The 19,815-nt window shown below is 43.3% G+C and overlaps 1 protein-coding gene across 2 annotated transcripts in view; it reads left to right on the forward strand.

Annotated features, from left to right (window-relative positions):
- The first annotated feature begins 225 nt into the window (after positions 1–225).
- GGCX (gamma-glutamyl carboxylase) overlaps positions 226–19,815 on the forward strand; it is a 208,425-nt gene continuing 188,835 nt past the window's right edge. Inside the window, exon 1 of one of the 2 annotated variants that reach the window (XM_069214370.1) lies at positions 226–330. In XM_069214370.1, the coding sequence (XP_069070471.1) occupies positions 300–330 (31 nt within the window). In that variant the 5' untranslated portion in view covers positions 226–299. Of the gene's footprint in view, positions 331–668; positions 733–19,815 lie in introns of those variants that run through there. The other variant, XM_069214371.1, reaches the window with a different exon arrangement.

Consider the following 19,815-nt stretch of genomic DNA (forward strand, 5'->3'; position numbering starts at 1 on the left):
GATCAAAACATAATATACGACTAGGTATACATGATTGTAAGTAACGCACAGTTCATACATTTATTTTCTTGTGAATATTTGGTAAAAATAAGACTTCCTTTAATGTGAATATTAAGAGAAAAGATAGAGAAGACAGTAAATAGTTCTTATTGTACTATCGAAATACCTAGAAGGTCCTTTCCAAGATGGCCACCTTATTGTGCATTTCCGTAGTTCTCCCTAAATTGGTATGTGTCGGCGGAGCGCGCAAGTGCAGGACCCTAAGCTGCTCCCCTGCATAGCTCAACTGGAAGGTGTCAATGGAGCCCACTGGAAGAGATGGTGCTGCAGGTATGACCATGATTTGGATACAAAGCTTTGATGATTACAGTGCCTCAATGCATATGAATATTATGCAAAGCTTTAAAGCGATCGTCAGTGCGATGAAGAGCTCACAGGTATTCCTATTTTGTTGCCGTTACCTATGGCTTCAGTAAAGCACTTTTGACAAGTGTATAATTGTCACTTTTTAAGCGTTTCTTCAAAATCGGGGATTTTCCAAACGGGGTTGCAAGAGATGCAGACTGCAAAAGAAGACGTTTGTAAGATGCGAGTGGCGCAGCTGTGCACAGGGCCACAAGAAAAGCAGATGAAGCAAAATTGGGTGAGGTAGTTAAAAGGCGCTGAAGAAGGGAAAGAAGTTCAGGGGAAGTGAGCGTGGCAGGAGCGCAAGAGGGGAAAAGAAGGGTACAGGTAACGTTTATAAGGAATTAAGACTATTAAGGCCGGGCGTATAAGGAGTGCATGGGATACAGGATCTGTTCCTAACTATAACTTGTGCTCTAAGGTAACTATAAAGTGCGCCATCGCGATGCACAGCTAATTAACCCACATATTACATCACTCATAACATCTTATATTACATCATTAATGATAACACTGCAACATTTGCTGAAAAGTTATTGATTAGAAAAATGTGCATGGACGGGTGCGTGCTATAGTTACCTTAGGGCACGAGTTGTAGTTACTTGAAATAACTAACTATAACAGCTGAATATCTGTGGTTTTGTGCATGTAAATTCTGATCCTAATTATAACGTCCCTGTAACCTTTTGTATTTTTTTTGTGAGTGTGTGTGTGTGTGTGTATATATATATATATATATCGCACTGCAGCACTATAAGGTACTCATGAAATTCCTATTGGTTACCAGAGCAGAGGATGGTTTCCTGGGGCTTTTGAGCACGTTTGAGTCTCCTGTAAGCAAAGTTGCCTATGGTTTTTGTCTCATTCACAAGTTCAAAACAGTTTCAAGCACTATCATCTTAGTGGCGTTGGAGTGTGGTAGGAGGTACTCGTTCACGCATTTATGGAGAATGTCAGCAAGCACACCAGTATGATCGAACCTGTCTCTCAATTACTGCCTGAGAGCAAAGGCAGGTACTACACCAAGATTGTAAATCATTCAGCTGACTGCATACCTGTACAGAATTTCGAATTTGGCCAGACACATTTTGAAGGTAACCAGAGCATAATCCACATTAATGGCTTATGATCTGAAGTGGAACACACATATATGTCATGTGTTGGACTTGTAAAGACTGAACAGTAGAGTACATTTTGTCACAGATGAATGTTCCTGTGCTCATCACATTTTTGTTTGTATCTGTAAGTGGACATGCTCAAAAGGTTTATCTATCTATTACAGTTATCTGGTATTGAAACCAGCCAAATGGTTTATCTCCTCACAAAGAACTAATAACAAATTGTAGAGTTTACTTACAGCTTTCCCCCAAAACTTCCTCCTTCCTTGGTCTTGAATAAGGTTTTAAGGATATTGACGAGATGTCCATACAAGCCTGTTTACATGTTTTTTCTAAAAGTTTTCTATTGAAACACAACTCTACTGAAGGTAGTAATATCATTCAGGATAGTTGAAGACATTTAAGTATTTTCAATTGAAGAGCTGCATCTTAGATTCTGCAAGGACAAGGTTATCCTTGAAGTGAATTCACTATTCATCCCAAAAGCGCCCACTGTGTTTCATGGATACCACCAATAATTTTTACCTGCTTTTTTTCACCACCAACTTCACTTTCAAGATCAATTCACAATTTTGACACCAAGAGATGCCTAAAAAAATGATTTGGATAAAAGACTTTAGAAAGCGGGTCGGTTATTTGTATATTTTAGAAATTCAGTAAAGGCCAGGTTTTGTCAAAACAAGCTATTGCATGCTGGTTGGCGGCTTGTATTATGCGTTGTCATTCCATAGATGGAAGACCTTTTTATTTATGGAATGTTTAAAGGTAATTCATTACAGCAAATGGCCAGCAAAGGGATCATACTCGATTTGTCGATTCTGACCTGGAAAATTCTATATACCAGCAAACTTGTGTAGTAATATCAAGGCCATAGATCTTGCCACTATTGTGCACCTTGCCTTCAAACAAAATATCCATATTTTTTAGATGGGTAGTCAAAACTTAATTCTACTATTTTGGTCTTAGGGGACAAAGTCAGCTTTGGAACAGAACAGAGGGTATTGGAGCTGCAGCTACACTGTATAACACAGATTTATATAAAGATGACCTCAGTCTCCCTTATTTGTGGAAGATATCAATCACTATTTAAATTGCAAAAGCTACATACCTCTGATATTCAGTCTAATACAGTGGTTCCCGACCGTTTGACTTCTGTGGACCCCCACTTTATTATTACCGGAACCCCCTTACCCCACTGGTTCATTACTGGAATTTGGGGACTCCCCACTGAGTCATTACTGAAAGCTAGGGACCTAATATGTTAATATTATTTCATTTTCTAAGCAGTTGCGGACCCCCAGTGTACCCCGGACCACAGGTTGGGACACACTGGTCTAATAATTTATCTTTAACAGGAAGAAATCACTAGGGGTGATAGCTTAACCTGTTGCAAGCTCTAGACTGTGATACTATTCAAACTGAAATGTATAATGTATTCACACAAGAGATCACCCCTCTTTTTATTAAAAAGAGAACCAAAATTCAAATTCACAGTGTGCGAGTTAATAACTTCAGGAATAGTACCAGACACTTGGAGAGAGACCATTTTCTTAGAATGCCAGAAAAAGGATTAAAACACACTTGAATGTCAGTCATATCTGCCGATATCATTGTTAAATTCAAATCCCAGAATTTACTTTAAAACAGGCGTGACTGGATTACTTAATGAGCTTATCAGACCAGTCTCACCCTTTTAACTAGCTACGCTAGGAAGAGATACTAACTCCCAGACAAAGCATGACATGGCCCTGATCAAGCATTCACAGTTATTAAATAATCCAGCTGCAGTTATACTGCTGGACGCGGAAACATCGTTCCATGGGGTGGGGGGGTGGAATTCTCAAGGGAGGTTATACAGAGAATAAATATCAATCCTCATCTATACCAGATGTGTATGCTCCATTTATATGGCACCTTAAGCAAACACTTAGATCAACGGCATACTGCAGACATGTATTAAAATCACACAGGTGATGCATCAAGCACGTTGGCTCTTTCCCATACTTTTTGCTATATCCATGAAATCATTTGTCTGAATGCTAACAGTTTTAATACATGTAATTGGCAACAGCTGTCAGATCAGTAAAATGAAGATGCAATAGTGCTACACACTACAGAATTCTATATATTTACAGGCCAGAATGCAGATAGTGTAAGATCAGTGTGGATCAATTTCAGGCTACAAACTAAACTGATTCAAATCACAAATATTACTAGTCAGGGGTATGCAGTCAACTGATAAACGCAGGATTAAGTGAGCCAGATACCCAGGTGTGGTTCTGGTTAAATGGGGATGTATTTAAAGCCATCTAGTTACAGCTCTATCGGGAGTGTGCAGCACTGATTGGAAAGTGGATGCTGTCGGAAATACTAGCTAAACTATTGTATATATGTAGGGTACTTCACTTATATGATTAATCAAGTTACTTTCAAAATATGTATGTATTAGTATCAGATTTCATTTGGCAAAAAATAGACCTTTGTAGGCCTATACATTACTTTGCCTCCATTGGATAAAGCGGATTGGGCACGCTTGGATTTGTGTTTGTTTTGTGGACAGCTTTGAGAAAGAGACTTTAACAACATTTGGAAAGCTGTTGCCCTGAGCACTCATTCTTTTATTAATTTTTTTCGGCAACATCAGTGTCTTATTTTGTTCACATTTAGGAACCCACTTTTATTTTTAACCAGGTCCGGTTTATGTTCCTTTTGCCTTTATACCATTCATTGGTAGCGATCACACATTACTAGAAAATACCTCCATTACATGCGATCTTCGAGGACTTTTTTTTGCAACCTCTGGTGGGATTTTAGAAGCTAAAATAATATCAGATTTTATTTTAAAGAGGAGGATTTAAAACCCTTCACACCCTTGTAGCAGAATTAGACCTCCTAATGTAGCTCTTTTAAAAAACCTACACATTGGATATTATTTGAGTATCAGAAATGGTTGATGCTAAGAGATTCACTCTTAATCAGGCACAATTTAAATATAACAGCCTTTTATAATATTGCTACAGGGTAGTTCAGAATAATTGAGGAAATGGGCAGAACAAATGGACCAATTGTACTGGTAAAACCTGGAATTTATTTAAAGAACATTTATTTACTGCAAGTGAGGTGTTCACTCTTTTCTGACCGTGGGCCCTACAAAATAAGCCCATCTTTGATATTTATGTGACTACTGCCCAGATTGCTAAATGGAATACTGAGAATCCGGGATTATATCATAGATGCTCTAACCATCCGCATGTAGGCTACATATGTTTGTGTTTCAGAAGTAGCAGAGGTGTGGAATTTAATAAAATATCTACTTGTCCATGTGACAAGTTGCTTCATAAGTCTACTTGTCTTGTAAAAAATCTACTTGTCCCTTTGGTGCCCTGTAGTGCGGTGACAAATTATGGCAACAATATCATTATTTAAGAGCCATGAGAATAGCCTCTCTGATTATGCCAGAACTAATACCATAGAAGGGCTTGAGTACTAGTAATTTCCTTATTTTGCCACCTTTTTGCAGATCTAACTACTGGGCCTAGAGCTAACAGTAAGCAATGGTTCCAGGGTTGGAATGCCCTTTTGAGTGCAAACCTACTAACTCTCCTGGTTGCTAGGGGTCACTCTGGTACTCACCTCTTGGGGTTCCTAGTTCCTCCAGCTCCCCTCTAACGACTCCACATCCTTGTGTCGGGGACTGTATTTCACATTCCACTTTCTTAGTGTATGGTTTGGCCCTTCCATAGGGTCCTCACTGCTTTCTAATATTTTTGCCAATGCTTGTTGTTTTATGCTCCTTACTGATTGCTATTGTGTATATCATTAGTGTGTTTACTTACCTCCAGTTGGGGGGACTGCCTATTAGTATTCTAGTACTTGTGTTACCATAATAAAGTACCTTTATTTTGTAACAATGTGTGGTTCTTTCATGTGTGATAGTGCTGTGTGACTATAGTGATATTGCAGAAGCTTTGCATTTCTCCTAGATAAGTCTTGGCTGATCATCCACAGCTACCTCTTACACTTCACTAATAGGGGATACCTGGACCTGGTATAAGGTGATAACACCATAGGTGTCCACCACACACCAAGCCAGCACCCTACACTACGGACCTCACTCAACTCTAATTATTGCTCAGTTTTCCTACCAAAATTCCAATCACCCATTTTCCTTTCTTAAACCAGGGCCCATTACACAGTTAATAGGCCACTTACCTCTACATCTTTACTCCTGACTCCCTCTTTTCTTTCTCCCTCCAGTCCGTCACAAATTATATTTGATGGTGTTTTGAACATTACACTGTAATGCCATAAGTTTATTTTTGATAAAGGTTTATATGATAATTGTATATGTTTTAAGATAGAGGAAGAAGGTAAATGGAAGTGTGTTAGTTAAATGCTGGTCCACTGGAATTATATGGCAGGAAAAGACGAAATTATGAGGCAGGGTAGACCAAGTTATGTGGTAAGAAAAGTCCAGTTATGAGTTTGCAATGCCAATAGATCTGTTTCAAAAAAATCTGAGACCTATTGCGTTGCAAATGCTTGTTTTTACTGTAACCACAGTCAATAGTGCAGACGGAGCTTACAACATTTATTTAGCACGCTCACCCTAATAATAAAGGCTCTGCATTCATGAACCATAAATAGATGTTTGAACAGCATTAACCCCTTAGCTGCTGGGCCTTTCCCCCCCCGTGCTGAGCCCTTTTTTGGCTATTTGGGGTAGTTCGCGCTTAGGCCTTCATAACTTTTTGTCCACATAAGCTAACCACACCAAATTTGCGTCCTTTTTTTTCCAACATCCTAGGGATTCTAATGGTACACAGAGTTTGTGGTTTCCTCTGGAGGAGACCGAGAAAATAGCCAAAATACAGTGAAGATTTCGTTTTTTCCCAAACAAATGGGGAAAAAGGGCTGCCGAAGAAGGCTTGTGGTTTTTTCCCTGAAAATGCCATCAACAAAGGGTTTCTGGTGCTGAAATCACTATCTTCCCACCTTTCAGGAACGGGCAGACTTCAATCAGAAAACCAAATTTTTCAACACAAATTTGGCATTTTACTGGGACATACCCCATTTTTACTATTTTTGGTGCTTTCAGCCTCCTTCCAGTTAGTGACAGGAATGGGTGTGAAACCAATTCTGGATCCCGGAATGCTAAACATTTCTGAAAACTAGACAACATTCTGAATTCAGCAAGGGGTCATTTGTGTAGATCCTACAAGGTTTTCCTACAGAAAATAACAGCTGAAATAAAAAAATATTGAAATTGAGCTGAAAACAACAGCCATTTTTCTTTATGTTTTACTCTGTAACTTTTTCCTGCGATGTCAGATTTCCGAAAGCAATATACCGTTTTGTCTGCTGGACTATTCTGGTTGCGGGGATATAAAGGGCTTGTAGGTTCATCAAGAACCCTAGGTACCCAGAGCCAATAAATGAGCTGCACCCTACAGTTGGTTTTCATTCTATACTGGGTATACAGCAATTAATTTGCTGAAATATGAAGAGTGAAAAATAGGTATCAAGAAAACCTTTGCATTTCCAAAATGGGCTCAAGATAAGGTTTTGAGGAGCAGTGGGTATTTGCACATCTCTGAATTCCGGGGTGCCCATACTAGCATGTGAATTGCAGGGCATTTCTCAAATAGACATCTTTTTTACACACTCTCTTATATTTGGAAGGAAAAAATGTAGAGAAAGATAAGGGGCAATAACACTTGTTTTGCTATTCTATGTTCCCCCAAGTCTCCCGATAAAAATGATACCTCACTTGTGTGGGTAGGCCTAGCGCCCGCAACAGGAAATGCCCCAAAACACAACGTGGACACATCCCATTTTTGTTTTTACAGAAAACAGAGCTGTTTTTTGCAAAAGCCTAGCTGTGGATTTTGGCCTCTAGCTCAGCCGGCACCTAGGGAAACCTACCAACCCTTTGCATTTTTGAAAACTAGAGACCTAGGGGAATCCAAGATGGGGTGACTTGTGGGGCTCTGACCAGGTTCTGTTACCCAGAATCCTTTGCAAACCTCAAAAAGTGGCTAAAAAAACAAGTTTTCCTCACATTTCGGTGACAGAAAGTTCTGGAATCTGAGAGGAGCCACTATTTCCTTCCACCCAGCGTTCCCCCAAGTCTCCCGATAAAAATGATACCTCACTTGTGTGGGTAGGCCTAGTGCCCGCGACAGGAAATGCCCCAAAACACAACATGGACACATCCCATTTTTTGACAGAAAACACAGCAGTTTTTTCCAAAGTGCCTACCTGTAGATTTTGGCCTCTAGCTCAGCCGGCACATAAGGAAACCTACCAAACCTGTGCATTTTTTAAAACTAGAGACCTAGGGGAATCCAAGATGGGGTGACTTGTGGGGCTCTGAGCAGGTTCTGTTACCCAGAATCCTTTGCAAACCTCAAAAAGTGGCTAAAAAAACAAGTTTTCCTCACATTTCGGTGACAGAAAGTTCTGGAATCTGAGAGGAGCCACAAATTTCCTTCCTCCCAGCGTTCCGCCAAGTCTCCCGATAAAAATGATACCTCACTTGTGTGGGTAGGCCTAGTGCCCGCGACAGGAAATGCCCCAAAACACAACGTGGACACATCCCAATTTTTGACAGAAAACACAGCTGTTTTTTCTAAAGTGCCTGCCTGTACATTTTGGCCTCTAGATCAGTCGGCACCTAGGGAGACCTACCAAACCTGTGCATTTTTGAAAACTAGAGACCTAGGGGAATCCAAGATGGGGTGACTTGTGGGGCTCTGACCAGGTTCTGTTACCCAGAATCCTTTGCAAACCTCAAAATTTGGCTAAAGAAACACGTTTTCCTCATATTATGGTGACAGAAAGTTCTGGAATCTGAGAGGAGCCACAAATTTCCTTCCACCCAGAGTTCCCCCAAGTCTCCCGATAAAAATGATACCTCACTTGTGTGGGTAGGCCTAGCGCCCGCGACAGGAAATGCCCCAAAACTCAACGTGGACACATCAAATTTTTTCATAGAAAACAGTGCCTACCTGTGGATTTTGGCCTCTAGCTCAGCCGGCACCTGGGGAAACCTAGCAAACCAGCGCATTTTTTAAAACTAGAAACCCAGGGGAATCCAAGATGAGGTGACTTGTGGGGCTCTGACCAGGTTCTGTTACCCAGAATCCTTTGCAATCCTCAAAATGTGGCTAAAATAACACGTTTTCCTCACATTTCGGTGACAGAAAGTTCTGGAATCTGAGAGGAGCCACAAATTTCCTTCCACCCAGCGTTCCCCCAATTCTCCCGATAAATATGATACCTCACTTGTGTGGGTAGGCCTGGTGCCCGCGACAGGAATAGATCACACAACGGTCAATGTTGGTCCTTACGTGAGGCAGCTGTTGACCCTGGGGTGATCCATTCCTGACGCAGGCACTAGGTGTAGGCACTCAAGTGGGGTAGTGTTTTTATCAGGACAGGTGAGGAGTCACTGGGTGGTAGGAATTTTGTGGATCTCAGCATATTCCTGTAGTTTGTGTGACAGAAATGCGAGAAAAATATAGTTTTTATTCAACATTTCAGCTTTGCAGGGTATTCTGGGTAAGAAAACTTTGGGGAATCCACACAAGTCACACCTCTGTGGACTCCCCCGAATGTCTAGTTTCCAGAAATGTTTGGGTTTAGTGTGTTTCTCTATATGGCCGCCGAATCCAGGACCAAAAACACAGGTGCCTGCCTTACAAAACCAGTTTGTTTTGCCATAGATAATTTTGATGTCTCCACAATACGATTTGGGTGGTGGAATTTGGGGCTGAACTAAATTGGGGAGCTCCCAAGAGAGCACTCTCTCTCTCTCTGCTTGCCGCCGCATTCACCTGCTCTCTGGGTTGGGCTAACCCACTATTACCCACTTGCACAAACAGCTTGCGAAGGGACAGCAGGACTGTCCTCATCACCTCCCTCATAATGTACTGGAAGAGGAGTTATCGAATGGGACTCCTCCGACTGAAAAATCACTCCCAGAGTCTGCGCCATTGTCCTATCCCTCAGATGCTGTCTCAGTATCTGATGTCTCAGTCTCTGATCCTATGTCAGAGCGGTCCTCTATAACCCGAGTGCAGGCAGCAGTCATCCATCAAAATGCCATCTCTGCTATTGGCTAAACTGTTGCTCTAAAACACTAGCCTACGTAGACAGTCACAAAATCGATGGTGTGTGTGAGATACGTGCAACAGTAGAGGCCACCTTACCTGCGCTTCTTCCCTCAATCAGCACGTTCTTTCAAGACACTCAAAAAACACCTTGTCACATACCATTCGTCACAGTCTTTAGCACCTCCTGCGCCCAGTCCAACAATCATTATTGGTGCTCCCACTCCCTTCTCCTCGGATTCCCTCATTACCACCCAGCAAAAGTGCCCTTCATCTCTCCATAGCCGCCCTCCACCCCGCACATACATTTCATTGGTATTATAGCGCAGGTAATGGCTGACTTTACTAATGTACTCAGCTATTTACATAAAATACAGATCTGCTCTTTGCAGTAGGCATATAAACTTTCTGCGCTTCTTTATGGCACTAAAACTGCCACTAGACAAGTCTGACTCTTTTCCCCCCAGGGAAACCACACACACATATTGACAAAAGTGATCTATATATGACAGCCAACCACCTGAAACTCAACTCAAGCAAAACCTAAATAATCCTCTTTGGCCCACACAAAAACACCTGGGACCCCTCATGGTGGCCCACCGCGCTAGGCCCTGCACCCACCCCTGCCAACCACGCACGCAACCTCGCATCATCCTAGACTCCTCCCTCTCGATGACCCAACAAATCAACGCTCTCACCTCCTCATGCTTCAACACACTCTGTATACTGAAAAAAAACCATTCAAATGGATCCCCACAGAGACCAGAAAAACTGTCACTCACGCACTCATCAGCAGCAGTCTTGATTACGGAAACGCCCTCTATGCCGGCACCACTCTAAAACTCAAGCGCAAACTACACGCATCCAGAACTCAGCAGCATGACTCATCCTCGACCTCCCCGGACACGAACACATCTCTCCACACCTCAAATCCCTCCACTGGCTCCCCATTGACAAAAGGATCACCTTCAAGATCCTCATCCTCGCACACAAATCACTCCACAACACAGGCCCTGCCTACCTCAGTGAGAGTCACCTTCCACACCCCCACACGAAACCTCTGCTCAGCTGATCTCTCTCTCGCCTCTGTCCCCCGCATCAAACACACCACCACTGGGGGCAGATCCTTCTCCTACCTTGCACCCAAAACCTGGAACGCCCTCCCAACTCACCTTCGCAAGACCCAAAACCTACTTCTTTTCAGGAAGGGCCTCAAAACCTGGCTTTTCGAACAGTGAACCTCCCAGCCCCTTTCCCTCCCCCTGTTCCCCCCCCAGCGCCTTGAGACCCTCACGGGTGAGTAGCGCGCTTTATAAATCGCTTTGATTGATTGATAGATATATATATATATATAGATAGATCTATATATATCTACATAGATATATCTATAGATATATCCATGTACATAGGTATATCTATATAGATCTATATATAGATCTATTTATTTTAGTTGTTGTATGGTTTCCTTGGGGGCCAAAATGGCCCCCAGGGAAACCCTCCAATATCTAAATATTGCCCCCACAGGGGGTCGCCCTGCCCACGGGCGACCCCCTGTCTTTTTATTTTTATTTGTATTTATTTTTTTGAAAAAAAAAAAAATCCCTTGGGGGGGGGCACCTACCTTTTAAAAAAAAAAAATATGCCCCCCCGGGGGGGGGGGCGGCCCGTTTTCCGAGGGGGCTGACCCCCCCAAGTGAAATCCCTGGCGTCTAGTGGTGTTTCCTGGCCCCCGATCGCAGCACAGCTGCGATCGTGGGCCAGGAAACACTTTCAGAAGGCCTCGTAAGAAAGGGGAGACTCTCCCCTTTCTTACGAGGCCTTCCCGAACGTGGGGAAGGCCGTTTTCCCCATTGAAGCAGGAAGCGGCCGCAAGGCTGCTTCCTGCTTCGATGGGGAAAACAACTTTGTAACGTCAGCGCGCCTCGCGGCGCGCTGATGTCACAAAGGGGCGGGTGGGGGACGGGGGGGAGACACGGAAGCTTCCGTGTCTCCCGGGAAAAGAAAAAAAATAATAATAAATCCTCGGGTGTGACGCACCCGAGGATTTATTAATACCCTCCCTGGTGTCGGCCACTGGTGGTGACCCGCACCAGGGAGGGAGTGTGGGCGCCGGCCGCAGTAAAAAGGTTAACATAGGGACACAAACAGTACCTCAACTGCAGACAATTCCTTTCCCTGCTTCATAATGTGGTACTGTAAACTGGCAGCCAAGTCGTTTATGCTGTAGGGTGTTGGGCCTACTTGCCCAAAGGACAAAATAAACATCAAAACCTTTTGTCCTTGGCCCCAACCAATATGTCCTGGGTGACAGGCCATAGGACTTCCAAACCCCTGTACTAAGAAAATATATTTATAGTCATAATCACAATGGTACGTAAACAACTTTGCTTCAGTATTAGTGCAATGGTTTTTGGGGGCAACAAATCTCCAGTGGAACTATATGCAATTGTCATTGCCAGGAATTTAATAACAAAGGGTTGGAAGAATAACGATTCCCACATCCCTTTGCCACTGGTGGAAGGGATTACAGCAAAATGCAGGCTTTCAACTCTGACATCACTTACTAAAGGGTTCTTAAGGAAGTACAGAAGGACTTGTGGAGCATTCAAACAAGACTAACATTGCCAATGCTATTGGATAAACCCCTCCTTTTATGCAGTGGAGTTCTTTTAAAACAATTGCATATCTTTTCCACAATAACTTTATTTATGTAGACTTTAACCACAGTGGGTTTTATACATATATATTTTCCATTTTACTATTGTATCTGCCAATTATTTGTTTAAACATATTTATAAAAAGGAAGAAGAGCTCTGTTTGAAGAAAGGCTCATTCAATAGAACATAAAGTCTGTGCTACAGTTCTCACCTACAGACATTTGCAAGATTGCAGCATAGAAAAAACACCTACACCTTGATGAATCATTACTGCTTTTAAGTAAAAGCAAGGGTAGAAATTGCTGTGGGACATGCAGTGCTGTCTGTCCCTGTCAAATAAGGTGAGCATCATTTGTCCTTTCAACTGTAATTCAGTACCTGATTCTGTACCTAATTCGTGCTTGAACCATCTACTGATAGAGAAGAAAACGTTATTTATCTGTCACTGGTTTTCCAGCCTTTGATATCTTTCCTAAATTCATAAGCAACCCTCCTCATCTACTTTCACGTCTGCATTGACAATCTGAGGTATTGAAGCTTCCGGAGGACGGTGGCAATCAAAGCCTCCCCACCCAATTGGCTAGAATTTTAGTAATATAATATGGTGGGTAGACAGCACAGGGTGCTTTGCTGAAATGAGTGTTTGTTTCTTCTGCTGTTTAACATTCACTCCAGAAGATTCAGATTTTGACACTCAGTTGTGACAAACGATAATATATCAATGCTGGTAAATCACATTAGCATAACTGGCTCTGTATATGGTAGGAAAATAATTTTTAAAACATTTGCCGCAAATGACTGTAGTTTAGGTTGTTCCTCCAGATATAAAAAAAATCTTCAATCTACAATTATATAGATGTGAGACCTCAGTATCTCCCATTCAACTATCAGTTAATAGGAACTCGAAGGCAGGATTTAGCAGAGATGAACACTGATAGTGAAAAGTTTTAGTTTGTTGATCCAATGTGTTGTCTAAATACAGAAAAAAAATGCCAGTTTTTTTCCCTCTGCTGTGTGATAGTTTGATTCGTTTATAGTGTGTCTAGCTTGCACACTCCCTTGCTGATTTGATTAAGGGAATTGTGTATCTGTCAAGATGTGCTCTGCTTTTTGCTATGCCCTGCATCGCTTTCCTGTGAATAAACAGATGGGCATTACTGCTAGGATAATGTAATAGTAATCCGGAGGCTAAAGTATGATTACGGTGCGCACAGGATCTAGTGCCAAGCTTCTCAAGGCACTTTTATTACTTCTGATGTGGCTTTCACTGTGACTTTGTGCCTAGCATTACAGGCACTACATCTTTCTTGAGGGACAACCAAGGGATATATTTGAGTTTTTGTGAAGGTTAAGCTGTCACAGATACTCGAGTTTCTATGCACACTGCAAGTGCATCAGGATCTCAAGCAGGTCGCAGTATGGCCTGGAATTGCAGAGCCTTCCCTTTAGTGCATAGGAAGCTTGCAGTCCTCCTTTTCTTGGCAACATCTACTTTGTTCAAGGTTACCTACCAGGCAGGGTGGATCCTAGAAGGAGCAGGTGACCACGGACACATCCATTCAGTTGGACATGGTTTCTGTTCTGTTGGGGTGCTCTTCAGGTACCTTCCAAAACAGGCATTGAGTGAGTGACAAACCCGGCACTGAATATACTAATGGTTACTGCGATGTGTCTATATCAATTGCCTTGTTATATTTTCAAGTAGATAAATGTTTATATAATATATTGTTTATGGTGCACATACTGTGAATGAACTCCCAATACTTTATAGTAGTATAACATTTAATATGGTGTAGTGGATATAAAAAAAGATGCTCTTATTTGTCACACTGTGCTTCCTTTTTTACTGTGAGTAGTATCTTTAAATGAAACTGTTTCTTTCAGCAGGTTTACATCCACAAATATGCATGCAAAAATTCTCAACCTGTTGTATCTCTTAAACTCCTGCACGAAAACTGACCTTCCAATCACTGATGTCTTTCTACCTACCTTCTGTATACAACGTTACTCTAAAAATCTCATGCTATCTGCATCAAAGCTCTTTTGAAACAATACCAATATTAATTCCAGCTAGTAATTGTGGCTCATGTAGCCGCTCTGATAATCACATCAAACGAAACAAGCCCCCACACAGCATGCAAACTAACCCCAATAACCAATTTACTAACCACTAACTAGGCTCTGAGTAGCGTGCTACCCACCTTAAAGTGTGTCTACACCTCGTCAGGGGTAGTAAGCGTTATACAAATACAACATATATATAACTTCTGGCGCCCCTCATCAACAGGCAGTCACTCCTTCCCTTAAGGTAGCTCTTCCCCTGGCAGGTTCCAGAAATTCCAGGCTCCTATTGTGAAACCAGGCAAAAGTGATTTGGCTTTCACCGACCCCCAACTTTGCAACACCAGTCTTTACTGTTGTGGGACCTTGGATTCTGAGTGAACAGAGATCTTGGCATGTTGGCTAGTGCCTTCTACCTCATGCTTATACCAAGTATCTGTTTCAGGCATTTTCTGACTTTTGTGTATTTACATATTTTTCACAGACTTGCACAGACAAGTATTTGATTCCAGTGCAATGCATAAATTGAGGTGGAGTACAATGTCTCTTACTCCGTAGAGCTAGCTGCACCCAGTGTGCCCTTCCAGACCACAGAGGCCAGCTCTGGGTCTTGTTCCATTTGAGCAAAGGCCCTCATCAGACATACTTGATTGTTGTGTATGCTGATATTGAAAAATGTCTAAATCCAACAGAAATTTGCTATCGGGAACTCTGGGCAGGGAGCAAGCTCTCCAGAATCATTGAAGGGACCTTTCCTGACGAACATTGATTACCTTAAGTTCTCTAAACTGAGATAAGTTGTACTTGAAAGAGCAAGTCCAGATTCCCAATTTTCCAACACTGCTGCAGTCTCACGTGGGGGTTTATCTTTAGCGACCAAAGTGCCAGAGTGAGTATCTCACCTCAGTGGGGTCAAAAGTTACAGGCAAATCAAGAAATGCCTTTTAAGTGGAAAGTGCAACTGAGACATAGCCACAGAGGCAGCTGTCACTCTGTTATATATATATATATATATATTTTAAAAAGGCCTAAAGAGGACCCTACTGTTAAGATTCATCAAATGTGAATGAATCCTTCGGCGCACACTATCCTCTTCTCCCACCATCCTCTCCACCTCCTTTCATCCAAGGTGTGTTCCTGTGGCAGCACTGCTGGGGCAGAGTCTGGGCAGTCCTCTCTGTTGGCTGTGCGGATGACACTCCTTCTGAAGCTGGTACTGCTCCTGCTATCCAGTTGGCCATAGCAGGTATAGCATCCAGAGACTTTGTGACGTGCAAAGATGTGTTTCTGTGAGAGAACCTTTTGGATTTGTTACACTTCACTCAAACACTATTCCTTAGGAGGGTGGGTGGGAATGTGAAGAGAAACCACTGTTCCTTTTCTCCACATGTGCCACACGTCTGGACTTTCACTGCACATCGCAATACCTATCTGACTGGAAGCAGACTAAGTCAATGCAGACTGCTCCCACTTGCTGTAAGAAGTTATTTTGCAAGCTGACCTTATGTACAGTGGCGTTTTGAGAGTAAAGTGCTTTTCTTCTAAAGTAAAATCATTGGCTGGACAATTATTGACTGATCTTCTGAGCCTCTACCCCCACACCACCTACTTGACTTTGCCTTGGACTCTGACTTTATTACCCTTAGGGTCAGTTACTAGATGAGTATTTTTAGTGCTTGCTTTTGTGGCCAGCAGTAAAGTAAAACCCCAGGGCACCATCCTTAAAAGACTCTCATTGTTAGAATTTTGAGCCTCGTAACTAAACACTGATTTCCCTGAGACTCCAGAAATAAATTCCCACAAGTGATTCTCTATATGTGCTTCATGAAACTGGAGACTGGCTTTCAGCCTTAGGTGAATGGATGGACCTGGCAGCATAACAGCGAAGTTTCCACAGGTGACTAAATGGGAGCAATTGTGGCGTGTTGGCCAAGGCAGCCGCCTATGGAACTGGATGGCCCAGTTTGAGTCTGGGCCCGTGATTCTGATCAGTTTACTTAATCTCCACTGTCTAAAAGACCATTAGAGACGTTGCCGCTGTGTCAGTGCTTCAGCGGCTCTAAAGAAAACTTAAGGTTTCCCTGGAAGAATGAAGTGTTGATACCTCCAGAGTGCTTAATGATTTTAAACAGCGTGTGGTGTGGAGCCTATATTAGGATTGGCGGATTTTAACAACAAGAAGATTTACAGGCGGTATAATGAAGGGCTTGATTTGCGATACACGGAATGTAATAAGCGCATGGGGGCTCGAGGTTTGCAGCAGGGTTAGTGTGCATTAGGAGTTCAATGTTTCAAAATATAATACTGGAGAAGATGTGATATAACTGTTAGAGCTGCTGAATCTGGGGCCAGAGAATCAGGTCCGAGTCTCGGCTTCAGCACAACATTCTGTGATTGTGAAAATCACCTAAACTCCCCATTTACCAAAAATGAATGTATCCTTGTGTAATGTAACTGGCGCTGGTGTAAAGCCTCCAATTGAGTTCGCGCTATATAAAAAAGCACTTGCAATGCAGTGGGTCTCGCATTTGCTCGAGTTAGAGCTATTAGCATTGTAAACTCCTAACCGGGCTTTTCTTGCCACATAAACTGAAAATAAAAAGTAATACAGTTTCACATAAGTGAGCCAATGGTCGCCATGAAGGAGACACACAAAAGGAAACAGAAGTTCGCTTTCAGTGAAACTTATCGGCAAAGGTGCAATAATCCAAGTAACTGGCAAAAGTACAATTATCCATGTAACAGGGTCGATGTCATGCAAAGCGCTCAACTGCTGCCCAGCGAGATGGCACCAGGTAGGAAATAAAAAGAAAAGGTAGTCCAGAAGCCATGCGGAAAGCATGGATCCTCACATGTTTTCAGTTGTCTACTGGGGCTCTGGAGGAGGGCTAAACACTGTAAAAGGCATGAGGTAGTCATGCCTCTCACAAATGAAATCAAGTGAATTTTAAAAGGCAAGCCTACAAACCAACAAACTGATGGGCGTGGTTAAACTATTAGACACTTTGCTCAGAGTGGCTGTGTCAGTGCTTTAGCGGCTCTAAAGAAAACTGAAGGTTTCTCTGGAAGAATGCAGTGTTGACTCCTCCAGAGTGCTTCAAAGATTTTAACCCCTTGGGTGCCCAGGACAAGGTGGTCTTGCCCTCTGCTACGGTTGCCCGGTGCCGAGGACGAGACCAGCTAGCACTCCCCCTAAGCAAGCACCCCGCTCCCCTGGGCAGGGATGAAAGGGGAACTATTTCCCCTTCCAACCCCGCCCCCATCCCCGACCCCCCTATAGCTGAGCTTCCAGCGCGGATCGGAAGAGAAATGCAAAAGCATTTCTCCTCCAATCACGTGGAGGGGGTGAGAGCGGCATGAAAGGAGAGGAACGGCCTTGCCTCTCCTTTCAGGTCTCTCTCAGCAATGCAGTCGGGCAGCAGAAATGCAACTAGACACCAGGGGATTTTTTTTTCTTTTTTTTTCTGTCTATGCATAAGGGGAGTGGCCCCTTGGGCAAGGGTCACTCCCGTGGAGACAAAATTAGTTCTAGGCCGTTTCGGCCTCCTTGGGGGCAGATCGGCCTATTTTTATTAGGCAGAAACCACTAGACACCAGGGTTGTTTTTTTTTTTGTCAGTTTCACGTGAGGGAAGGGTCCCCTTAGGTAAGAGTCGCTCCCCTGGGGGGGGGCAAATTTGTTTTAGGCCATTTCTGCCCCCTTGGGGGCAGATTGGTCCACTGTATTTGGCAGAACCTGGGGGGCAGAACCCTCTAGGCACCAGGGATTTTTTTTTATATATATATATTTCGGGAGCGACCCCCTTAGGCAAGGGTCGCTCCCCTGGGGGCAAAATTAATTCTAGGCCGTTTCTGTCCCATTGGGGGCAGATCGGCCTATTTTTATTAGGCGAAACCACTAGACACCAGGGATTTTTATTTTTTTGCATCAATTTCACGCAAGGGTAGCGACCCCTTAGACAAGGATCGCTCCCCTTGGGGGGCAAATTTATTTTAGGCTATTTCTGCTCCCCTTGGAGGCCGATCTGCCCCCGGGGGGGGCAGAAACCACTTAGGCACCAGGGATTGGTGTGTGTGTATGTGTGTGTTTTGTTTGGGGGGCAGCCCCTTGGGCAAGTGTCGCTCCCCATGAGGGCACATTACTGTTAGCCATGTCTTGTCCCCTTGGGGGCCGATTGGCCTATTTTGGGAAGGCCCGTCTGCCCCCAATGGGGGCAGAAAGCCCACCAGAGACCCCGGTAGATGTTTTTTTTCCAAAAAAGAGGATGGGGCTATTGCCATACCCCAACCCCAAATAATGGGGCCAAAGTTGTTCTGCCCACCAGTGGGCAGCTGGGACAATTGCCCCTGATCCACACCCCTCGGGGGCAGAAAGTCTACTAGATGCCATGGAATAAAATAGTGTGGTGGTGGCTACCAACCAGTATGGGCATGGTTATGCCCCTACCCCAACTGAAGGGCGTAACAGTCTTTCAGCTCCTCCCCTGCATACTAAAACATGTTATCCCACAGCAAGCAAGAGGACATTTGATTAATTTGGGTTTTGGTTTTACATTTGGGCCATGAGAGCTTGGCTAACTCTCAAAATCATCCCACTTGGAATGGTGAAGGCTGCACTTTTTGGACTTTGGGACGCTGCCATGTAGAAAAACCCACAAGACCTAGACACATCTGAAAACTAAGCATCTGAGTGAGTCCAGGGTGGTGTGCTTCACATGCACCCGCACCATTTTCTTACCCACAATGCCCTGCAAATCTCTAACTTTGCTTGAAATCACACATTTTTCCCAATTTTTTTTTGATAGAACCTTCCGGAATCTGCAGGAATCCACAAAATTCCTACCACCCAGCATTGTCTCATCTATACCGATAAAAATTATGCTCCACTTGTCAGCCTAAAAATGTTTTTTTCAAACTGCCCTTTTGGACCCGCTTTAGTTCCCTCTCAATTTCAACATGTTTTTGTCTCTTCCCTGTCACAGGCACTTGGCCCACCTACACAAGTGAGGTATAATTTCTACCGGGAGACTGAGGGGAACGTTGGGTGGTAGGAAATGTGTCCCAGTGCAGTGATCCCACACAGAAATGTGGGAAAAATGTGATTTTTTTTTTTTTTTAGCTAAATTTGAGGTTTGCTGAGGATTCTGGGTACGAAAGCACTGGGGGATCCACGCAAGCCACACCTCCCTGGACTCTCCCGGGGGTCTAGTTTCCAGAAATGTCAGTGTTTGGTAGGTTTCCCTGTATGGCTGCTGAGCCCAGGACCAAAAATGCAGGTGCCCGCACCCCCGCAAAAACAGGTAGTTTTGTATTTGATAATTTTGATATGCCCAGATAGTGTTTTGGGGCATTTCCTTTCACGGGCAATAGGCCTGCCCACACAAGTGAGGTACTATTTTTATTGGGAGACTTGGGGGAATGCTGGGTGGAAGGAAATCTGTGGCTCCTCTCAGATTCCAGA

This window comes from Pleurodeles waltl, chromosome 11, assembly GCF_031143425.1.
Source record: "Pleurodeles waltl isolate 20211129_DDA chromosome 11, aPleWal1.hap1.20221129, whole genome shotgun sequence".
NCBI lineage: Eukaryota > Metazoa > Chordata > Amphibia > Caudata > Salamandridae > Pleurodeles > Pleurodeles waltl.